Source organism: Oryzias latipes, chromosome 2 (assembly GCF_002234675.1).
Source record: "Oryzias latipes chromosome 2, ASM223467v1".
Taxonomy (NCBI): Eukaryota; Metazoa; Chordata; class Actinopteri; order Beloniformes; family Adrianichthyidae; genus Oryzias; species Oryzias latipes.
Window position 1 is genome coordinate 23044689 of NC_019860.2, and position 23546 is coordinate 23068234.

Here is a 23546-nt window from a genome sequence, read left to right on the forward strand (position 1 = left end):
TGTTTCTAAGTCAAAAAATCCATCACCTTTCAACCAGATCTGATAGTTTTTTTATTCATCTGAAGAGAAAAAAGATTCGGCTTTCATACATCAAACGTATATACTGTATATATCATTGTTCATTTGTCATTCATGCCACAGAGACTATCGAATGTGATTAGTTTTAAAATATTCTAAACACCACAAAACAAATCGGACAAATAAGCATAAACAGAAAAATAAAAAAAGTCAAAAAGCCATGCAGATAGGTCTTGCAGATTCTGAAAATAAAATAATTATCTGATTGATGCACAAATACCCTCAAATAATTTTGTAAAACGTTTAGATTTAAAGGTTCGATGAAATTGTTTTATTTATTTGTGTTGTTTTTTTTATTCAATATATTACCCTTTAAACATCTTATAATTTCAAAAAACGTTTTCCTCTTTTAATTGTTTATTTCTATAACGTATGAGAACATGTTAGCCCCTTTTCGCTACTCATGTGGACTTATTTGGTCTTTGCACGCCTTTCTTTCTTGATGGAAGTCCAAAAAATGCTTTTGTTTTGAAAGTACAGTCAACACACTTCCGCTTCCTCTCTTTTATTGTTGCATTGACAGCAGTCGGGAGCGTCCTGGTTTTAGGACCGTCCCATCATGACTATAACGTTTTTAAGGTATATAATTCCCACACGGGTAAATAAAATACCGTAAATTAATAAAATGTAAAAGAAAAAAGTCGATTTAGTTTCATAAAAACAAGTAGAGCTAATTAAAACCTACTAAACAGTTATCAGATTTTTATTGAATCTCTGTCGCCCCCTGTCGTTGAGCTTTGGTTTATTCTGTTTTTAAATGTTTTTCATAAATAAAATGATTTATATATCATATAAAAACAAATATCATTAACTTAAACATTAAAATATAAAGTGAAAAATGATTTTCTCTGCAAAATTTACTGACAAATTAGAAAACACAGGAGCTAAAGTTCACAAAATACGGAACCAAAATAAAAAAGAAATCCAGACTTTTTCTGCTTTAGTTTATCAAAAAATATCTCAGACTAAAAAGTCTAAATTTTATTTAGATTAGGTAGAAGAAAGTTCTCTAAAAAAAATAACAACTCAAAAAAATTGATGGCGTTAGCCTTTTCTTGTAAATATACCTCAGTGACAAATGGGTCAGATCAAAAAATTTTCATTTAAAAAGTCATATTTAATGAACAAAACACATTCAAACATGCATAAAATTTAAATTAAATGGCAACAACCGTTTTAAAAAGTCAAGCTAAGCTGTATTTGCATTCATGTAACTGCAGGTTAACTGCAGAAAAAGGAGTTTCAAAATGAGTGGCAGTGATGTTGGTGAGATGTTGAGCACAGCGCTCCGGCCTCAAAATGTTGGTTGGTGGCACGAAGGAGCGTGAACCATCTAAAATCAGTCAAGCCTTTTGCTGCAATTCTTTGGAGACTAGAAGAACTTTGCAGAGCTGACAGAAAAAAGTCAGAAGCTTCATCCCCATCGGATGTCATCTTATATTAATCATATTTCCCCCAAAAAAGAGTGTTGTTCAGGAGCAAGACTATCTCTGAGCCTCTACCCACTAGAGGCACAGACACGTCTATTAGGTATCTACATCATGACTATTTTAAAGCGTACAGCCTGTCACGGTGCCTCTGTCAGCTTGCCTCCCCCTCCCTGCTCTCTGGTTGGAACCAGCTGCCCTGCATCATCTCATCACCTGCAGACCTTCTTTAGGAGATCCACCCCAGCATTCTACGCCAGTCCGTTACACTCTCTCCGGTGCCTATGCCTGGCCTCAAGCTAAGTCTCGTCTTTCCTAGTCAAGTCACGTACTTACATTGTCTTGTCATACGCCTTCGGGTCCTCTCCTCCACGGGTGCCGCTGGTTCCTCCACGCCTCATGCTGCTCATGCCACGCAGTCCTCCACGCTGTGCTCGGGATCGCTCGCCGCTGCGCTTCCTCTCGCTCGCTGGCTTCTCGGCGCAGATCCCCAGAAGCTCTTCTGGATTTCCCACCGAAGCTACATACAATACTCACCTGCTTCCAACCTCTGCGCTTTATTCCTTGGACATTTATTAATATTAAAACTACAACCAAGCTTCCTGAGTCTGAGTTTACTTCCGGGTTTCAGCAACTGGGCCTGTTACGTCCTCGACACCATGACACAGCCATGGATATGCATCAATTCGTAGAGGTCTATTGCATATCGCAGTCTTAATCTCTCATTGAGGACTTTCCCACTACGTGTCCCATCAGGCCTTGCATGCTTGAAACAAGCCAGTTGGGTAGTTTCTTCCCGCAGGACATTAGTTATCTAGTAGACATTTACAATAGATGTCGACTGGACGTCCAGTTGACATCTATTGTAGATCCAGTATAGACATCTATGTCCAGTAGACATCTACTGTAGATGTCTATTAGAAAACGAATTGACATTTACAATAGATTTCTAATAGAAATTTATTAGACATGGTACTTACAGCAATAAATGCGGACCTGTTCACATGACAATTACATGGTATTTACCCCTTAAAGTAAAACTGGACTGTAAAATAGTGTCGACCCTAATTCCACACTATTACTTGGTACTTCATAAGCAGTGTACATTCACATTTAGTCTTCTGACCAAGTAGGTACAAAGAAGTACAGTGTGAATACCACTTAACTACTCTGCAAGTACTGTACTGTAAAATGAAGCGTTACCACAGTTTGCTTCAAACTTACAACTATTACAAAACTTAGTGGCACAAGTTCTGACGAGGACAAGGGGGCGGGGACACGTTCAATTGAATTCAATTTTATTTGTATAGCCCAAATTCACAACAACAGTCGTCTCAACGGGCTTCGTACCGGTAATTGTAAGGTAAACATACAATCAAAAAGGATCATAAATGCATAGGATTCAATAGGATAATACTAAACTTTAACTAAACAGACTAAACTAAACTGAGCATCCCTGCTCTTAGACCTCCCTTCGGGGTAAGGAAAAACTCCTAAAAAACAGGAATCCGGAAAAAAAGAAGAAACTTTAGGGGTGTCCACATGAAGGAGGGATCCTCCCCCAGGACGGACAGACGATGTACTCATAGAACTCATAGAGAAGAATTAATTTATCTAACTTTACAACTATATATTTAAAGTCCAACAAGTGATCTTCATCCTGTTGAAGATGCAGGGTGACTGGGGGCGCGAGACGAGCCGGAGACAGGATCCACAACCAGGTGTAGGTGTAGGAGCAGTAGTAGAGGCAGGCCAGAGACGAGGTACACGGTCAGGTACAGGAGCACGGATGAACCAACTGGAATTTGGAAGCACTCCCAGTACATGTACAGTACATGAATCACACTGCACCCGTTTACAACCCTTTTAAAATCACTGCATTGGCTTCCGCGGCGTTTCAGGATTAAGTTTAAGTCTTTTATCTACAGTAGATGTCTACTAGGCATCTACTGTAGATTTCTACTGTAGACATCTACAGTACATGTCTATTAGGGATCTCATAGACAATGTGTACCTAGTTGGTACAGCTCAGACCTGAAGATGCTAAATACTCCACAAAGGATGTCACAATAAAAGCTTCTGTCACCTTATTTTGGAGAAATTTGATTTTTTGGGAATATTTATCAAATATTTGAGACAAATACCACAACATTCTGTCTCTTGTCAGAGTCTCCTTAAAGTTTTCACATATCAATCAGTCATATCTGCTTAGTGTACGCAGAACCTTCTGGCCAGCAGACTGATTCCATTTTATCTTGGCATCTTCAGCTCAAGTTCTCTACCGGAACCTGGTGCAAAAAAAAATGGCAGCAAGCAGAAGAAAAAAAGAATCAAACCAGCAACGACAACAAAAAAGAAAGTGACACAAAAAGAGACCAAACCGAGCCACAAGCATCGTCAAACGAGCAGCACACCACAGGCCTTTATCTTTGTTTTTTGGACGCGCTCCGTATCTGTCATGAATCGAAAACAAGAACACAGCAGAACAAAAACCACAGCAGAAATGTGAAAAAAATAAAAGCAGGATGATGAGATTGACAGATGCAGAGGGGCTTCTTGCTTCCAAAAACCTAAATCATTCTAAAAACAATACTCATCATCTGGAATAGTTCTGCAAGCGGAAGTGAATGTGAAGCTAGAAGCCACTTTTTTTTAGAGCAGTGGTTAGGAGGGGGGGGGGGGGCAGCGGTTTCATCAGTCTTGTCAGTTGTTCTGCTGCTTCTCTTCAACTTCCTTGTTTGCCCTCTCAGAGCTGTTTCCTCTTTACTCACAGTTTTTGCTTCTCCGTGGGCCGAGCCGCTTTGACAAAGTCTGCTCAGTCGCTTAGGAGTTGACCTGAGAGCAGCTTCTCCTTGAAGCCGTCGGCGGAGGAGGTCTTTCAGCTTTTCATGTGTCTCCTCAGGCTCCCAGGATGGAGAAGACGGCAGCCACCGATTGAGACGGTCATGTGCGTCCCTGTGCGGTAGCTGGTGACCCGTGGGTGTGGGATGTCTGGTGACAGTCAAACCCTGTGCTGGAGGAGCATGCCTCCCACCAACCAGGACGGGTCTTTGAAGATCTCCTCAATGGCAATCGAGGGCAAAGAAAACATCTCCCAAGTGAAGATCATCAAAGTGTGTTTCCTTAGCAACAGCTCCAACATGGGCAAGAACTTCAAACTGGTCCGCTGCGAGGAGGGATGGACGGTCAAGGTACACTGTGCAACCACACTTCAGATATTTCCATCACCATCTTCTACCACTAATTTAAATCCTTCGAATGACCTGCAGTTTGGTGGATTTATCCATTTGTATCCGTTAAAATTTAAGGTTACGACCACATTTTACTTTACGGCATCGTTTGAAAGGGTTTAAGACGGACAACCCAAGCGAGGCAGAAGCTCAGGAGAAGTTTTTAGAAGAAGCTCAGGTGATGTGGAGGAGGGACCAGTGAAGTGGTCTGGGAAACAGGGCTGCTGAGGCGAGAAGAAAATCCATCCAAACTCTAGATCAGAACCTTAGATCCACCAAGAATGGGTCATCATCAGGACATAAGGGAATCTTGGTCTTGAAACTTCAACGAGGTGATTGAGGAGCATATGTCCAGGTGTCCAGGGGTGCAGCCCTGGACAGGTGAGAGCAAAAGGAAAGGGAGCTGAAGATGCTAAATAATGCCAGAAAACTACAGACACAATAAAAGCTTCTGTCACCTTATTTTTGGGGAAATTAAATCAGGAGCTGCTGGAGGCTTGGCTACACTTAGAATATTAAAAAAAACTGTATTTTTGTAGTTCACATGTGTAGACGTCAGTGTAGTTAAGATATTTAATGTACTGACTTTCAAAAAATTCAAAGTAAATTTAGTTTTTTTTCTATATCTCTTTGCAAACATGAATTTTGAAGTAGCTTAGATCTGCTGAGTCGTGGTGAAAACATGCCGTGCAACATCAGATCAGCTAGGAATGAGTCATGACTGATGAGAAGGCGATGGGGAGTCCCGGGGTTGTTGTAGAAAAGACGTTGAGAAGCAGGGGTGAAGTATTGGTGTTTGGGTTGTCCGGGTCCGTGTAGGGTCGTAAGAGAGGAGCGGCTGCATCTTAAGAGGAGGGCAGGTGTGTCTGGTACAGCTACCTTAATGTATTTCATGTACCATAAATGGAATATACCATTGTCGTGCATTTGGTTAGTGTATTATTGAAGCATTTGTAAGGCTAGTGGAAGTTACATGCCCTTATGACGTACGGGTGATGCTGTCGTAGGGTGTCTTTATGCCGCATTCTAGCCGTTAGGCTCTACAGCAGGGGTGTCCATGCAGATCCAGGCCTCAAGGGCCGACAACCTGCTGGTTTTCCAGAAACCCTGCCTCATCTGCTGTTGATTACCTGGATCAGGTGTTTTTAACCAATAAGGAGCTTCAACGGCAGGTTGAATGGAAAACATATAGGACACCGGCCCTTGAGGCCTGGAATTGGACACCCCTGCTGTACAGGTTCGCCTTGCGGACTACGACTTTGATATTTTGTTGCACCTGCGCCCCATACAGGTATAACCATTGTCACCCCCAGATAGCCTCTATCTGCAATTTGTAATCGGTTGGGTCGCAAGGCCGTCAGAAGGGAATCGCACCAATCGCTGCGAAACATGACACAAGCTGATGACATCATGCACGATAGGAATTTTACTTTAGTAGTACAGTCCATTCAACCTGAACTTATTTCGAGCTATTTGAAGACGCGGTGGCGGCGCAAACTCGATCCAGAAAATTGCCGTTTCCACGTCCCAGGATTGCAGGATCGCTGTTACATCGTTTCAGTCTTACGGCAGGGTATTAGACCCAGTTTACAAACCAATAACAGTTTTCTTTTAATAACAACTTCAACTGTTAAATTACGAGCACAAAGTCGTATATTTACGACTATAAATGACTATATTTATGACTTTTTCTTGAAAATGTACGTGATTTAAAGTTTATTAATTTAAATGTCATAAATTTACGACTTTAAAATATGTAAAAGTACAGAAAAAAGACATAAATTAATGGAAAAGTCCCCAAAGTTGTCTGTTTATTAGAGCTGTGCTCAAAGATGAAAGATGTGGAGCATTCTGTGAAGCTTTTTTTCCAGAAAGGTTTCAAAAACAAAGACATTTTGAACCTTTTGGCGACACAAAGTCAAATTTTTATTAGCATAAGAGCGTTGAAATTGCCCCAAACTGGGCCTCTTTGGATGGAGGCATCACACAGACTTGGATTAGAAAGTACTGTACTGTCAGGATTAGAAGTGGACAGCTGCAGGGATACCGATGGCGTCATCAGCGGGAGCTGCAGAGATCCTGCAAGCCCCACATCAATAAATAAAACATGAATAAACCTTAAAATCAAACATTTGTAACGTTATCAATAAACAGTCAGCTCACTGGTTCAAATCCAATTTTACCAATTTTTTTGTGGTAAAGGATCATGATTGTTTGTTTGTTTTTCCCAGATAGTGATCGTAAGAAAATACATTTGGTTTAAACGGCCTGCCTTTTTGTTTTTCTGATTCTTTATTTTTCTTCCCAGAATGAGTGCAGAGGTTTGTTTGTTTTTCTTAGAAGCTACTTTACATGTCAGTTTGATTCCTCCTAATCTCGTAAATTTATAAGGAAAATGTCATTCATTTCCGAGTTTTTCTGCCTCAGTTGAAATCCATGGGAAATCCTTGGTGCAGAAGCTCGCTGGTTCGATACCCGGCTCTGGCATTTTCCACAAAAACATATTTTTCTGTTATTGTGCTGTCTTTTTCACTTTATTTATGCTCAACTTTCATTCACTTACTCAACATCTTTCATTTCTTTCTTTACTTTTTGCCAATTATTACCCTTTAAGTTTCATTTTCAGAAATATAACTTTCAACCCTGCATTCTCTCCTGGAAGTGCAGCTCCTTCTAGTTTTAAGCTAAACTTTATAAAAAATAATAATGATTTGGTTTGCTGAGGCTTTTGAAATACAAAAAAGAATCCTGATGTACCAAGTACTTTGTCTTGTCTGCACCATCAACCTACATCAAATTTACTTATATAGATGTAAACATCTTTACACGCCTTCATAGATGTAAAAAAAACAGCATCTAACCAAATACCAAATGAAACGCTGGAGGCGAGGCTTAATAAATGCCACTCAGTAGTTCGATGCAGATAACGAGGTCAGTCCAAAGGGAACCAGAACTAGACCATATGATTGGCGCAGGGGCACGAAAAGATTGATGCAGCGGATGAACGAGTATAAACCAGCCTTAAGGAGGGATGGGGGGGGGGCGGTGGAGTTGGCTGGTTGACAGGGGGGTGTTGGGTTCAGGACGTACTTCTCTGAAAGGACGCCATCTTTATGTACTTTTTTTGTACCAATGTTTTCTGTTTCAACCAAGGAAACTCCACTCTGCTGTAACACCACTCCTCTGCTGATGCATGGAGTGAGATAAAACATTTTGAATAAAAGGAGGAAGTCCAGATTAAACATTAGACAGCAGAAAGACAGAAGTATCAGAAAAACCTCCACGGGGCCGTGGTTATGCGTGTGCCGCTTTCGCTGACACCTTCTCTGTTCTGCTCCAGGCTGTCATCGGTGTCGTGCTGTCCAGCGGCTGCGTGGGTCCCAACATCCAACACAGCCTCTGCTACGGCCTCCTGCTCAAACACCTCAAGTCTTCGGAGATGCACTGGCTGCACCCGAACCTGACGGTGGCTGAGCTCACCCAGCGCTACGAGCAGCAGCACCTGGAGGCCGAGTGGAGGTCCTCTTCCGTTTTTTGTGCTGCTTTACCTACCCATGCTTGACCAGAACTCTTAACTTTAAGTTTGAAAGTTTGACCTCATCAGCAAAGCAGAGAAAGACAAAAATGCGGATCCTCCTTGTTGTCCAGGTACGACCTGAGGATCCGATACATCCCGTCGGACTTCATGGAGGTCTTCAGAGATGACAGGACCACCATGCTTTATTTTTACCTGCAGGTCACCAAACAGTTTGTTTCAGAATAAAGAGGAGTGGTGGTGCTAGCATGGTCAGGGCTAAATTCATCAATGTGCGTGCTCATCCACAGGTACGAAGCGATTACATGCATCAATACGCCTCCAAAGTCAGCGATGGGATGGCCTTACAGCTGGGCTGTCTGGAAATCAGGTAACAACCGCACTGAGAACGTCATAAAGCACATGGGTGCAGTGAGTCGTGAAAGTGTTTTTGTGCTTGCAGGAGATTTTACAAAGACATGAATCCCAACGGGCTGGAGAAGAAGTCTAATTTCGAACTGCTAGAGTAAGTTTCCAACTTTCACTTTCAAAAGACACAAATTCCTCCCACCGATCTGACCTCAAAGAGGAAATCTAACCTTCAGCACGAAGAGGAAGAACAAAAAGCCACAAATGGCCTCCTCTTTGATCAAACAGGGAAACACCGAAGCACAAATTTTACTTTCTCCGTCTTCTAGGAAGGACGTGGGGCTGGATTTGTTCTTTCCCAAGGAGCTCATAGAGAGCATGAAGGTATCGACGGCTGCTTTAGAAACCTTTAGTTTTGCCACGGAAAGCCCTGACTAATTGTTGTGTGTCAGCCCAAGCAACTGCGTCGGATGATCCAGCAGACGTTTCAGGGCTACTCCACTCTGCAACAGGACCAGTGCATCCTGAAGTTCTTCACCGCTCTGTCTCAGTGTTACAGCTTCACGCAGGAGAGCTTCGCCTGCCAGCTTGTGGTGAGACGGGTTTTCTTTGTGCAGCTTTTGATTTGAAGCTCGTACCTTACACTTCTTACCGTGCATCCGTCCTTTGTCGACAGCACGGCTGGAGTCTGGCCATAGACTTGATCATCGGCGCTCAGGGGATTCACCAACGCACCGAAAACTCAACGGTGAGCGAAATGCTTCTCCTGAGCCCTCATAAAAACACCTTAAATGTAAAAAATGGGGATTTAACGCATGCTGTTCTCTTGGTTGCAGCCCAAATGTTTGGCCAAGTTCTCCCAGGTGTGCAGCATCTCCTGTACCGCAGAAGGTGACGGCCGCGCCCTTCTCACCGTGCACATAGACGGGGCCAAACAGGTGACGCCACACCTCAGCTTCCTGATTCCACAGAGTACAAACTAAAGACGCCTCTTTGGTTCTTAACCAACCAAAGCCCGTTCAAGGATTTACATAGAAACAAAACAGAGCATCAATCAAAACGCCTAACCAAATACAAATAAATATGAACACATTCACTAGCAAATAATTACATGTGTCTAGTATCCACCTAATATAAACAGCATTAACTAATTTAAGATCTTTATTCAAACAATTCCAAAGTTTTGTTCCAAAAATAGGACATCTCCATTTTACATTAGTTCTTACTCTGCATGATTCAAACATAAAAATACCTCTCAAACTATAATGTTCCTCTTTAAAAAAAAAAAAAAAGCACATAACAAAATTTGCTACATTCTTACGCACAATGTCCACATTTTTAGTACAGCTTTTACATAGTTTTTACACGTCTACATGTTTTGATTTGAATTTGATTAATAATTAATTTGATTGTTTTTATGGCATGTGTATCTTATTTATTATTTTTTTAATTATGTTTACTATTTTAATTACTATTTTGATCTTACTATTATTTCTTTTATGATATAAAGCACTTTGAGTTGTTTTTTAGTAGAAAAAGTGCTATACGAATAAATTTGAATTTGATCATTTAAATAGATCAATTTTTTTATTCCTCTAATTGCTCCTTTGTGAAGTTTAATTACTGGATCAATATTTGTTTTGCATCTATTTCCCCAAATTTACTAAATTACGCTAAGTATGTAGGAGCTCAGGTTGAATGTAAAACATGGATTTTTAACTTTTTATATGTGTTTTCCAATTAAGCTGGTGGTCAAATATGACTTGTTTCCTAGACACCTTCTATTACATCAAAATGAAGTTTTAAACTGTTTATCTGTACCAAAAAAACGAACATTTTCTTTTCTTTTCATCTAAAGGATACCAAATCCCTTTAAAATTTCATCGTAAACTGTCTTGTCCTGAACAATAAACACTTGTATCATCTGCAAAAAGAAGGACCTCCATTTCCTTTTATATACTTATAAAGCAATATCAATTTAAATAAAGTATGAACAATTTTGGTCCGAAAACAGAGCCATGGGGAATTCCACAAGTTATAATATATTTTTTTATATAGATATATTCTTGTGCCCTGTCTTTTATTAGATTTATTATATTTATTTATATACAGAGAGTTAGTTTACCTTCAGCGAGCTGGATCAAACCAATGTCTCTCTCTTAAGGAGCAGAGACGGAGAGGCCCAGAGTGACACAAATTTCTCCTTTATGTTCTTTCTAGTGGCTTACTCTGCCCCCTTAGGAGGTCCCTCCTATGTAAATCAGTTATCAATGTGTTCGAAAACTGCTGCAAAGTTCTGACGCTGATTGGTTCATCTGAAGTGTAATGCGGGCTGCAGGGAATGTGTCTGCAGCTGGATGCAGAAAAGCATTAGGGAGGGAGCATCATGTCAATCTTTGTTGACAACAATGTACAAAATCTGCACAAATATACATTTTTTCATCTATTCTACAACAATACTTAACCATAAATTTGCACATATTGAAGTCTATCTTTTAAGTAGTTTTGGAACCAGCTTAAAGCCCTTTTACTTGAACACCCACATTTTTGTAAATGTACACTGAAGGGAGTAGCATTTTTGAGAAAAAAATGTTTTAAAAATTGTGATTGGTAGCTTTTATTTTCTTTGGTTTAACCTCCACCTGGGAAAAAAATGTTGTCCAGTCAAAATCTATTAAATCCACCACAAACTACAAATCCAAGAGCCCCACCCCTTCACATTTGCTAATACTGTCTTTTGTAGAAACCAAAAGGAGTTCATTCAGTAGTCAAGATAAAAAATGTCCTCACATTACAATCAGTGCTCCTTGGGGTAAATCCTATGTTGTTGTCACATTTGTTTGAAACATGTTTTTGTTGTTGCCCCTGCGCTAAATTCAAAGGCTGCATTTTGACAACTTCCTGTTTTCCTGATGAGCAAACGTCCAAACTGATGGAGTTTCACCTTTAACCTTCCAGCCGCTGTCGGTGAACGTCTCCTCCATGGCCGTAGCTGAGAACATGGCCGACCTGATCGATGGTTACTGTCGACTGGAAGGCGGCCCCGACAGGTCCGTCATCACCAGACCCCCCAAAGGTAAAGGGGTCACATGGAAAACTGTCATCCAAAAATAAAACTATTTAAACATAAAGAGCAATGTGTTTGATTAAAAATGTGTTTCTTGACAGGAAGAGACGTCAGACAGAAGCTTCCTGACATCCCAGTGAAGTGAGTCACAATGGAAAGTCATGCTTCTAAACAGAAACCACGTTGGCATGTTTCCATATAAACAAACTTTTCAGAATATTTTTATTTTTAACACTTTCCTACTTCGGTTTCCATTTGCCCAAACTAAAGCGGAGGTTCATATTTTTGGCTGATTTTTATGTAGTTGCATGAAATTTTATCTCATTGTTGTTCTCTTTTTTTTTCTAGAAATGAAAGAGAAAGTTGTTCCAGACAGAGAAATTGTGGTTCGTTTTTTGCATCAAACACTTTAATTCACTTTGTTTTTCAGTTCATTATTTTATTTTAGTGACTATTCCTTTATTTCAGGTTCTGATGTTTATGCAGAGATTGCAGAAAGTGGAGCGGTTTGTGTGGGTGAGTTCTCCTTCAAAATAAACTGTTTAGAAGCCCAAATCTTTAAAGACTTTCTACCAGAACAAAAAAAGTTGTTCTATTTCCTTCTAAATAAAAACTTTACTTTAAGTAAAAATAAAAAATAGCATGGTAAGTTAAAGATTTGTCCTTCTTGTTCCGTTTTAGACAAACTGAGGATCTCCAGGGATGACGTGGTCTTGGGTCGGATCCTCGGTGAGGGATTTTTCGGAGAAGTTCATGAAGGCGTTTATACAAGTCAGGTGAGTTTACCTGTGATTGAGGGGTCACAATAAAGGTTAAAAAATAACTAGAGATATTATTTCCCAACAATACAACAATTATTAGGGTGAGCGGTGAAGATCTAATGTTTAATTAAATGCAGAAACTGCTTAAAGTGTTGAAGCGATGTGACTTAATGCTAAAATAAATGAGGAAGTCATGTTCAATTGATTGCTAAAGATTAATGCTTAGAATGCAAAAGCAATTCTTCAAACCCGTTTAACAAACGTGCTGAAGCAACTTCATGTAAAATGCTTAAACCCGGAGAGCATGGGGTCAAACTAGCCCAGTTTTTAACACATTTTTTTTATTTTTTTATTTCTTATGTTATGCTGCTGGTAATTGCTGCTTCCCAAAAACAAACCAACCAAAAAATAATGGTCAAATGTGAAAAGCTTTTGAGGTTTCAAAGAGGACCACGTTTTTTGAAGGAGTTGAACACTTTCCCATTCATTCCAATGGGCTGAAAATGTCATATTTGTGCACTAAAACCATAAAACATTTCCGTAAAAATAACAGAAAGTGGAGTTGTGCTGAATGGGCTTGACGCTTTCTCACCCAAATTGTTGAAGAAAGTCTAAAACAGCTGAAAAATGTGCACAAAATCCCAATTAAAGCGTGTTTTTCTGTCCCTGACGTGCTCGCAGAGCGGGGAAAAGACCCGTGTGGCGGTGAAAACCTGTAAGGAATGCTCGCCTGAAGTGAAGGAGAAGTTTCTGAGTGAGGCTGGTGAGTATGTGACCGCCTCAGCGATCACTTCCTGCTGAGGCGGCATCCTGATCTCGCTTCAGTCGACTTTGACAGCAGAAGTGTAGATGGGCGGATGGGCGGGACAAAGTCAAGCCAGAGTTTTGTTTGGGTTCCAGACACCTGTCAATCAAAATGTCATCCCTCAAAATCCAAAAATACACACTGATACAGTCAAAATGGCCGACTGTTTCCATGAAAGGACAGTTTAGCAGGTAAATTGGCATGTCCCACTGGATGAGGCCCTGGGGAAGACCCTACGTCTCTCGGCTGGCCTGGGAACACCTTGGTCCCCCCCCCAGAGGAGCTGGAGGAAGTGGCCGGGGCGAGGGAAGTCTGGGCATCTTTGCTTAGACTACTGCTGCCCCCACAACCCGGATAAGCAGAGGAAGATGCGTGGATGGAAATAATTTTTAACAAACAATTTGAAACAGACATACACGAGATTTTAAACAGATTTGGACATTGTCAGTGTGGACGGTTGTCTACCATCATCTGGAAGAATTTTCCAGATTTGAACTGAAATGAAACAGGAATGTTGCTGCTTTAGTGGCTCTTAACTCCAGCTGAATGTCAAACAATTCCACATCTTGTTGTGTTGTTGCGGGAAACGGGCGGTGTTGGTGATCCAAGCTGCGTTGTTTGTTCTGGTTTCAGATCTGATGAAAAACCTGGACCATCCTCACATTGTGCGTCTGATCGGAGTCACTGAGTTCGATCCGGTCTGGATCGTCATGGAGCTTTATGAACATGGAGAGGTGGGCGTTTCTATGCTTTAATGCAAAGAAGTTAGCCACGTTAAAAAAATATACATTTTCAGATGAATGACATATTAGCAGATCTGTGTCTAATGCTTTTGAAAGCTCAGCTTTTTTCTCTTTGTGTCTCCTAAAGCTTGGGAACTATCTTATAGAGCAGCAATATATGTTGACCACAGCGACATTAACTCTGTACTCTTTGCAAATCTGCAAAGCTTTGGCTTACCTGGAGGGCCTCAGTATGGTGCACAGGTAAGACAGTTCGGTTGCCTCCTCAAGAGTTGTCTTGAAGTCTTCAAGTCAACCTTAATGACATTTATATTTCTCTTTTGGTTCCTCGTTTCATTTGATGCTTCTGCTTTTCTGTTCTTCAGAGACATTGCGGTCAGAAATGTTTTGGTGGCTTCGTCCGACTGCGTGAAGCTGGGTGACTTTGGCCTGTCTCGGTACGTGGACGAGCAGGAGTACTACAAAGGTAAAGCAGAGCTCATTTCCGATGCTCGTGTGCGTGTGGGAAACTCAAAAAGTCTCCCTTTTTTTTGGTCCGAGCGCAGCTTCGGTTACCCGGCTACCAATCAAATGGATGGCACCCGAGTCCATCAACTTCAGACGCTTCACCACAGCCAGTGATGTCTGGATGTTTGGTGAGAAACACCTCTAACAACAGGATAATTTGGGGGGTTTTGTCTGTGTGGGTGTGTGGCTTTAAACACCAAGAAAAAGAGGAAACAGCTTTGGCAGTTTTGCATCAACGTGTTAAAAACAGCAAAGGGGTCGTTTAAAAAAAGAAATTGTGTCACTCTGTTGCACTGTCTTATGCTAATGTTTCTGTGTAGAATAATAAAGCAGAATCTCTGCAAACAGCTCCTAACAGTGACGCAGAATACTCACTGACTTGTTGGTGTTCTTGTAGGCGTGTGCGTCTGGGAGATTTTCTCTGTGGCCCAGCAGCCTTTCTTCTGGTTGGAAAACAGTCAGGTGATCGACCAGCTGGAGTCGGGAGTTCGCCTTCCCAAACCACAACAATGTCCCCCCCAAGTCTACGGCCTGCTCACCCGCTGCTGGGCGTACGAGCCGCACCGCCGACCCACCTTCGGCCAGCTCGTCTGCTCGCTCAGGTGCGTGGCCGCTCTGCTCCTGTGGACACAAACCCGTAGGTGTTTGATGGAACTCTTTCTGGTGTACAAACGCTGCAGTGACATCCAGAGGATGGAGTCTGAGCAACCAAACCACAGACGGAGAGCCACCCCCACCCCGTCCATGTTTGACCCCAACCTAGTAGATCCTCCACCCAAGGTATGAGTTTCATTCCAGACTCACCGTTAGCCTCATCTTCCTAATTTAGATGGGTAAAAAGTGTCGGTGAAGCTGCAGCACCAAATCACATGGTGTTTCATCCTTTACCACAGTTGGTTATGATCTAAAAAATAACCCCCAAAGTACAGTTACACATGTTTAGAGGCTGTAAACCACTCACTTACTCACCTTCTACACTTTTGTCAGAACATTTTAACACTTTTCTTTCTTGTTTAAACTCTCCAAAGTTTGTAAAAAAAAAATGAAACCAGTCTTCTAGAATAACTTTTAAATTTAGGGTATATTCAGACTGTTAGTCTGGACCAAGTCCGCTTAATTTGGTTCAGATCGAGTCCTGAACCTTGTTGTTTGGTCTGCATTCCGACTGCCGTCTATCGGACATTTCTGTTTCCAACCAAAGCCTGTAAACCAAACCGTGTGGCTAAAAATCTCTTCAGTCATCGTATAGGAATTAAGCTGTTAATGCGTTTCACATTGAGGACTCTTGATTGGGCGTTAAATTGGATTAGAGGATCCCTTAGAACCTCCTCAGACCTCCTCCTGGATCAGTAGTGAGGAGCAGAATCTCATTGATCTGGATCCTGTGGGACCGTCTTGAACAAACAGGAACAGTCAGACCAGGATGTCTGTGCTGCGTCTTCTCCTCGCTCAGGCCGCTCTCATCCATGTTCTCCAACGGGACAACGCTTTTTACTTTTTGATGCTGCAAGGCGGTTACCGAGGAGGCCACGGCTTTGTTCCGAAATAATCTGGAGAAAACGAACTCCAGTTCACTTTAAGCAAACCAAATGAGTCTGGATACACCCTCTGTCAAACTGAATGCATTTTGTACCGGAGACACAGCACTGAGGAAATCGATTGACAACAACTAATCAGGATGCAGTTTGTTTTTAAAGGGGGAGAGAAAAAGTTCACAGAAAAAAAGAACCGTAATATAGCGAGGGTATCGGGGGGAAAATGGATGCAATTCATCTGTAGGCCACTATCACAGCACCTGCATGTTTTAGTGAATCTTTTCTTGAACCCATTTAGTTTTTTTTAAGAAATGCTTGCAGAAGACAGAGTTAAAACGACGGTTTGTGAATTTGAATTAATTGTTTTGTGCTACAGACAGATCATCATAGCTGTATTGATAAAAGTCCATAAAATTCAAGATTCAAGAACAACTTTATAAATCCCCGAAGTGAAATTTAGTAAAATGCCATCTGCATGAATGTTTTGTGTTGCAGAAGAAAGCAGTCCAAAGCAGAGGGTCAAGACATGTTATTATTATTTTTTTTAATTTATTTATTTAACCTTTATGCTACCAGGAAGTCCCATTGAGATACGATCCGGGCCGAAAGGCGTCATCATAAAAAATAAAACGTACAGTTGAAACAATAAATAAGAAATGAAATACAACTAAAATGAACAGTACAACAATGACAAAAGAGGTTAAATCATGAGATATCCAGTCAGGGTAGGAGATACGTGTGCATATTTCTTTGAAAAGCTCAAAAAGCTTTCCTTAAAAGCAGTTTAAGGGAATTAGGTCACATAGAGTTTTGAAAGTTTTATGTGAAGAGCGGAAGTGAGACGGTTTTCTGAGAGTAAATGAGTACCAACCAGACAAAAGCAGAGGTGTTAGATGCTTTAGACCCACTGAGGAAAAGAGCGAAGGTTGAGGTCAATGTGACTCACCAGAAGTTTCCATTGATTGTATAAAAACTGGACCGAGTGACTCCTCCCTCCCTCGCGTTCTAAACAGGAAGTACTTTTAAAATCCCACAGAATTCTATAGAGAAATAAACAGCTGTTACTCAGGCGTTCTACTGATCAGAAGAACCATTCTGGATCTGGTTCCTTTTTATTGACATGTTCTTGACAATCCTCATTTTATTTATTCAACTTATAAACTGACCAATCAGAGGCCTCTGTAAAAGTAGGCGGAGCCTGCTTGCCCTCACTTCAATGGAAGCACATGTGTCTCATAATTCAAAGTAAAAGTCAATGAAAAAACATTTCTGATGTTGACTTTTATTTTGAATTATGAGACACATATGCTTCCATACACATCCAACTTTTAAAACTTTTTTCAGTTTTCGTGTATCCTGCTTTCATGTGGTAGGGGTGTGGCCTTCCAACAAGCTCACTCCTGATTGGTGAAAGTGGTTGCCATAGAAACTCAAACAGACTTGGGCCAACCGCTGCTTACTGACGCTCATGTTGGGGGGAAAATTGACTTCTTTTGCTTGGAATCGGATGTAAATCCATTTCCAAGCTGCTTTCTTTCTTCCTGCTGGATCAAGTCGGTCCTTTTCTTTCCGTGGTCAACGTTCAGTCATGTCTCCAAACCTCAAAGACTATTGTCCCTCGCCAAAAGATCAAGGTGTCGGATTACAGATTAAGAGATGCCAATGTTTAGAAAGAAAACAGTCTTATTTTATGTCTTGAAAGACAGATAATTTTAACAATAATGCTTTTTTTAATTGCAAAATAACTTTAGTTTGAAAAAACAAAGAATTTTTTTCTGATTTTGGCAGATTTAAGGTGCTAACTTACAAAAACTTTGAAATGTTAAAATTTTTTATTTATTTATCTCCAGTGGCTGACTCAATAAAAAAAACATTTTTAACAATATTAACCATTGAAATGTAAAAAACTAAACATTTGATTGTAAATCATTGCAAGTTTTTGCTAGGATGGTGGTTCAGTAATTTAGGAGAAGTTTGAGTTACTTTATTCTCCGTGGAAGTCATGATATGAAGGAGAAATTCTGTGCAACACTTTTTTTTTGCAGCAGTAACCTCATTTCACCTCACGTGATTTTGTCTGCCTTTGTCTCCACAGCCGTCCAGAATACAAGGCAACACCCTCCCACGGATCAACCACCCAAAGGTGTCCAAACACCTGCAGCCACACTCCAAAATAAAAAAAATATAAAAAAAAGCCACTTCCGCTAGACGCATGTTGCAAAAGAGAAGCGTTTGTCTACACAGACACCATGCAAACTAACTGTTGAAACTTTCCAACTTGAGTTTCAAATGCTCCATTAATATACATTTATACTTTTATGTGAATGTGGTCAGACACCTGAGTTTCAGGTGAACCCCCCATGGGACAGCAGGAGAGTGGAGGACACGTTACAACGGCAAAAGAAGGAGATGCTGATGGACAAACTGTGGCTGGAGCACGAGGAGAGACAGCTGGTTAGAACTGTACGGATCCCAACTCTGAAATGTTGTGAAACAGAAACTACTTTTTTAGGCGTGCGGTTATCACTGTGGGATATCACTTTTTAATGCGCACCCAACAGCCAATCAGAATCGAGTGTTTAACTGGTATGACATCTTTTATGACAGATAAAGCTTTAGAAAATCATAGACGTTAAAACACGTGACAAAAAAGGCCGATTTACGTCCTGCAATGCCTGAAGCAGTAATAAACCAGTAATAAATGATGCTGCTTTCAAGTGCAGTGGGAAATGTGTACAACTTGACATAAATTCAGTTCCAAGGATTTTCGAGACTCACTCCAATGAAATTTGTTTTAACAAACAACAAATGATTACGCTTAAAATTGCATTTCTGAGTATTTCTTTATGTCCGGATGAATCAGGAACAAACAAAAAAATTAAAAACGATTGTATTTGTGATGTCGAAAAACACGCAGGACGGGGCCACAAGCTCCTGCGGCTCTGCAGAAACTATGAAAGGACCATTTTGGAATGCTTTGAACGGACGGAACCTGATTTTGTTGAATCTAAAGTGTCTGTTTTTATAATCCTCTTACATGGATTTGGTCAAAATGATCAGAACAAATAAATGATCCTAAAACAAACAAAAGGGGAAACACGAAACTGACCTATTAGGACCTGAAAATGATCTTAAGAGACAGAAATGTTGGAACCAGATCCAGATCCTCCTGTTTTCTTTTCTGCAGGAATCTGCTGTGGAATTAGATTCTCAAACAAAGGTAAGCTTTAAATTCCCTTTTCTTGTTGCATATTTTTGATCTTAGTTATTAGGCAATAGATTTTCTTTATCTGTCTGCATCAGTGATGGTTAAAACTAAAAGATGATTCGTTGTTCCCGATGGTTAAAGGACCAACAGATTTGCTTTATTATTTTTTTTCGTGCAGACGCCGAAGATCAACGCAGAAAACGGTGAGTGCGGTCATATTTGCGTGTAGATGAGATTAAAAGAGCAAGAGCAGGTCAGTAGGTGAGACGTGAAGGGTTAGAGGGAAAGAAACCGCCTGGAAGAGAAGTTTGAGAGATGAAGATGTTTGCCAATGTGATGTTCCACCATCACCCCAACATTTCTTTTTTTTTTTTTCGTGTACTTTAATTATCCCTCAATGGGGAAATTCTTCTCTGTGTTTGACCCATCCCCTGGGGGAGCGGTGAGCTGCAACTGAACTGCGCTTGCAAGGCAGTAGTGTTAAGGGTCTTGCCTAAGGACCCTCACTGAGTGATGTTAACTGCTCGTCATTGATATGGTAATTGCCCCCAGTACCATTGTTTCTTCCCCTCCGGGAATCGAACCCTGGATTCCTGCATGGTAGCCGCTCACCTTACCAACCGAGCTAGCAATCTATCCAATTTATAGTTTTCAGCTTCTCTTCAGGCAGAATGTGAAGTAAGATGAGCAAAGGGGGGATGTATGTGTAGCAGCTTTTGTTGAAGGCAAATGTACAGAAATAAATGCAGGACAGTGGGGGGGGGCGGAAAGAGAAAAACCAGCAGGTCAGTTGGATAAAACTGGTAATTGAAGGAGCTCACTGTCTGTGGAAAAATGTTTTGTTTGCAGGTCCTCCCGTCAAACCCCCCATGCCTCCTCCGGCCTCCCAGGTGAAAATCCGAACCAATAACACAACAGGTGGTCGCACCTGTCAGACGCTCAACTCTATTCTGTTTCTTGTTGCTGCAGCCGCGGCCCACGGCTGAGCTGGACCGGTCCGGCGACCGGGTCTACAGCGGCACCATGGAGATGGTGAAGCAGGTGGTGCAGCTGAAGAACGACGTGAAGACGCTGCCCGCCTCCCAGTATCCCAATGCTGTCAAGGTGGCGCCCTCTCTCCGCGTGCTAGAATGTTTTAAGTATTTGTTTATGTTTCTCACTGCATCTGTTGACGCCTGCAGACGGTGGGCATCTGTCTGCGCAGTTTGATTCAGAGTGTGGATGAGGTGCTGCCCTCTCTGCACAGCTCCGTCGCCACAGAGGTCAGTCAAAGTCTGGACGATTCGGGGTCAAATAGTGCTTTGAATTGTGTTTTCGATTAGATTTTTAAATACAATTGTTGATCTTCCTGAATAAAAAATGTGTCTATAACAAAAATTTACATGAGTTTATTTACATTTTTCAACTCTGATCTCCACATTTTAGTTCTTACAGAACAGTAAAAAAAAGTAGTTTGAGATCAAATTCTATGAAAAGAAGAAAAAAGTTTGTCTTTATCAATAATTTGGCTCTTTAATTGCAATCTAACAGGTTACATTGCATTTTCAGGTCATTTTATAGATGGTTTTTTTACATTTTTTTCTCTGATAAATGCATTTTTGGTGCACTTGCGACATACCAGATACAACTGGCCTCTGCATCATTTTGTAATGAGACTAAAAAAAACACAAAAGAAGAAAAATCAAACCAAATATAAAATATTATGAACAAGATGTAAGCTAAAACTTTTCCATCTTTTTATTTTATTCCTTTTTGGCCAGTTCTCTGACATTTCTGTGTGGAAAAGGCCTTTTTTTATGTTCAATAAATAATTTCAAATGTATGAGATAAATTTGAAATTGAGGAAAATATACTATTTGTAAAATCAATTTTGTCAAAAGGCATATATGAGTAAAATAACACAGAAATCCATTACATATTATGTGGTTTTAAACTTTATATCTGTAAACTGCTGGATTTTTCTCCAGTTAAAAACGTCTGAAAACGTTAAAGTTCAGCAGCATAAGTGACGATTCCTTCATCCCGTCTCAGATCGAGGGCACCAAGAAACTGCTGAACAAGGATCTGAGCGAGCTGATCGGCAAGATGCGCCTTGCCCAGCAGAACGCCGTGACGTCGCTGAAGGAGGAGTGTCTGCGGCAGATGCTGGCCGCCGCTCACACGCTGGCGCTGGACTCCAAGAACCTGCTGGACGCCGTGGACCAGGCTCGAGTCCGGGCCAACCTGGCCAAGCCCAAACCAGACCTAGAGGAGGAGGGATGCGGTGAATGAGGAGGAAGAGGAGGAGGGGCTCCTTGCAGGAACCCAGAGGATTCTAGGGTTTTATTTCAGGAGAACGTTCTTAAAAACAGATTTGTATCGTGGAAAACGGACGGCAAAAATGGACAGCAAAAGAAAAGTGTTTATTTTTATTATTAAATGTTGGAATAACTTGAAATATAATGGTATTTCTTCAGCTTTTTTTGCACTCGGGCTGCAACATTTTCAGGTTATGGCAGATCTGACAGACAGCCAGAAAGTGAAGATAAAAAACAAGCATCCTCGGTTTTTCTTCTTCAGCCACTCCCACATTTCAAAACTCTTATTTAAAAACCGTCCCCGCTGCTGAAAACGTGATTGGAGATGAACCAGAGCACCTGGGAGGAAATGTGGTTTTATTTCTGTTGGTTTGCCAGTCCGGACGTCTATTTGGAATAAAAAAGAAAGAAAGAAAAGTTGTAAAATAAAGCAATAGACAGTAAAAAAGGACTAAGTAAGGTCCTGAGGGTAAGTCATGAAAAACAAGGGTCACATTCCAGGAAATGCAACTGAAATTGATTGAAACTAAATGGGATTTTTGGGGGGAGGAATTCTGCCCACATTTCAATATTTGACCATTTTTGTCATCTAGTTACTTTCAAAGTTTGGTGAGTTTTCATGTTAAGTGGAGCAGCAAACGCTAAACTCCTGTCAGTCTGGACTCAAAGCAGAAAAACCAACAATCGGGGGGGATGACATTTTTATTCATTTATGGCTCTGGTACATCCGCTGAAACTCTTCTACTTCTGTTTTTGTGACAATTTAGGAATCTATAATGAAAAGAAACGGAGAAACGAGCGCTTAAAAGTCCCACTCCCATCATCATGTGATCCATTTTCCAAGTGTTCCCAGCTGTGTTGGGAACGTTTCTTTTAAAAAGTAATTAGTTACAGTTACATTGCCTAAAAAGTAACTGAGTTAGTAACTAAGTTGGTGCATCTTACTCATTATGTTGTAATCTTTTTCTTCAGCTGCCAGCAAACCAAAAATCTTAAAGTGCAATAACTTAATGAAAGTGACAGTTCTAGTGTGCTGACGTAACAATGGAGGGATGATTGACATCTATACACTTATTTATCAGAATTACCATACACACCATAATAATGATATTCACTTCACATAAACCGAACGGGAAGGTTTTAAGGACCCACTTCCTCTAGTTTCCTTCATTTTCTTTAAATAAACGACAGTCATTCATCAACCACAGCGTGCCCACGTGGGAGGGCTCAGACCACCACCACCCCCATCCAGTGAGATTCAGGTGTGCGGCATGCAGGAAGTGTACGCTGGGGTTGCTGGGAGCTGTAGTGTGGTTAGAACTCTAGGGGCCAGTGACCAGACGGGGGAGACAATACTCTGACTTCTGACAATCAGCTTGTAGGTAAAAATGACATTTCTGCAGAAATCTATGTATGGTTTTTTAATTTAGCTTTTAGTTGATTCTAACTGCTGTGAAGTGGACCCCAGTGTTGTCCCAACCTGGGTGGGCACTGTGGCGATGCTGCCATGGCCGGGCTGGCTCCTGGTATTAAAGGATTCCCAAATGCTGCCTTACTTACTTCTTTGTTTGCTTATTTATTTATTTCAAGTTACATAGTCATTATTCTTTGTACGTGGGGGCCATGGGTCATATGTTTTAACGGAGGGGAGTGGGAAGGGTGAAGGGTGGGTTTTTTTTTTTTACTGTAATGTTGCGCGTTTTCTGTTTTTAATGTTAAAGCACTTCGAGCTGCGCAAAATGCATGAGAAGCGCTATTTTACACAAAGTTTGATTTGATTTGATTTGGCCGTGTGGGAGGGGCCGATTCACCGACTGCTTACTGATTGTTGGGCGGAGCACCAAGTAGTCTTTACGTTACAGCATTCATAATTCTTCACGTATGAAGCTCATCTTTGAAAAAAATCCACTTAAGTTTTGAAAGTTCGTTCGATTTAGCAACAAAATATGTTAGCAACATTTGGAATGACGAGCAGAGAACTATACGGATTTAAAATAAAAAAAAT

At 41.0% G+C, this 23546-nt stretch overlaps 1 protein-coding gene across 2 annotated transcripts; it reads left to right on the plus strand.

Annotated features, from left to right (window-relative positions):
• Positions 1-4240: 4240 nt before the first annotated feature.
• On the plus strand, positions 4241-21700 carry LOC101166779 (protein-tyrosine kinase 2-beta). Of its 2 annotated transcripts, none has more exons than XM_011485470.2 (29): positions 4241-4696; positions 8076-8254; positions 8384-8471; positions 8561-8640; positions 8713-8775; positions 8948-9002; positions 9071-9211; positions 9295-9366; positions 9455-9556; positions 11577-11694; positions 11787-11826; positions 12034-12071; positions 12154-12201; positions 12367-12461; positions 13128-13209; positions 13885-13985; positions 14122-14237; positions 14360-14460; positions 14540-14629; positions 14899-15103; positions 15182-15281; positions 18132-18179; positions 18371-18490; positions 19224-19256; positions 19423-19447; positions 20094-20134; positions 20214-20348; positions 20426-20506; positions 21276-21700. In XM_011485470.2, exons 1-29 carry the CDS (start codon positions 4493-4495, stop codon positions 21513-21515), a joined length of 2841 nt encoding a protein of 946 aa, XP_011483772.1. In that variant the 5' UTR covers positions 4241-4492; the 3' UTR covers positions 21516-21700. The 2 variants fall into 2 exon arrangements, with proteins under 2 accessions (XP_011483772.1, XP_020564929.1); XM_020709270.2 differs by having other exon boundaries at positions 4242-4696; positions 18371-18499.
• The last annotated feature ends 1846 nt before the right edge of the window (positions 21701-23546 follow it).

What these genes read in the sequence shown, in the direction of transcription:
- LOC101166779 (XM_020709270.2), top strand. Translation starts at nt 4,493, where the DNA reads ATGTCTGGTGACAGTCAAACCCTGTGCTGGAGGAGCATGCCTCCCACC. An exon ending in TAGTAGATCCTCCACCCAAG is followed by an intron (nt 15,282 to 18,131) that starts GTATGAGTTTCA and finishes TTGTCTCCACAG; the next exon opens with CCGTCCAGAATACAAGGCAA. An exon ending in CACGGATCAACCACCCAAAG is followed by an intron (nt 18,180 to 18,370) that starts GTGTCCAAACAC and finishes GAATGTGGTCAG; the next exon opens with ACACCTGAGTTTCAGGTGAA.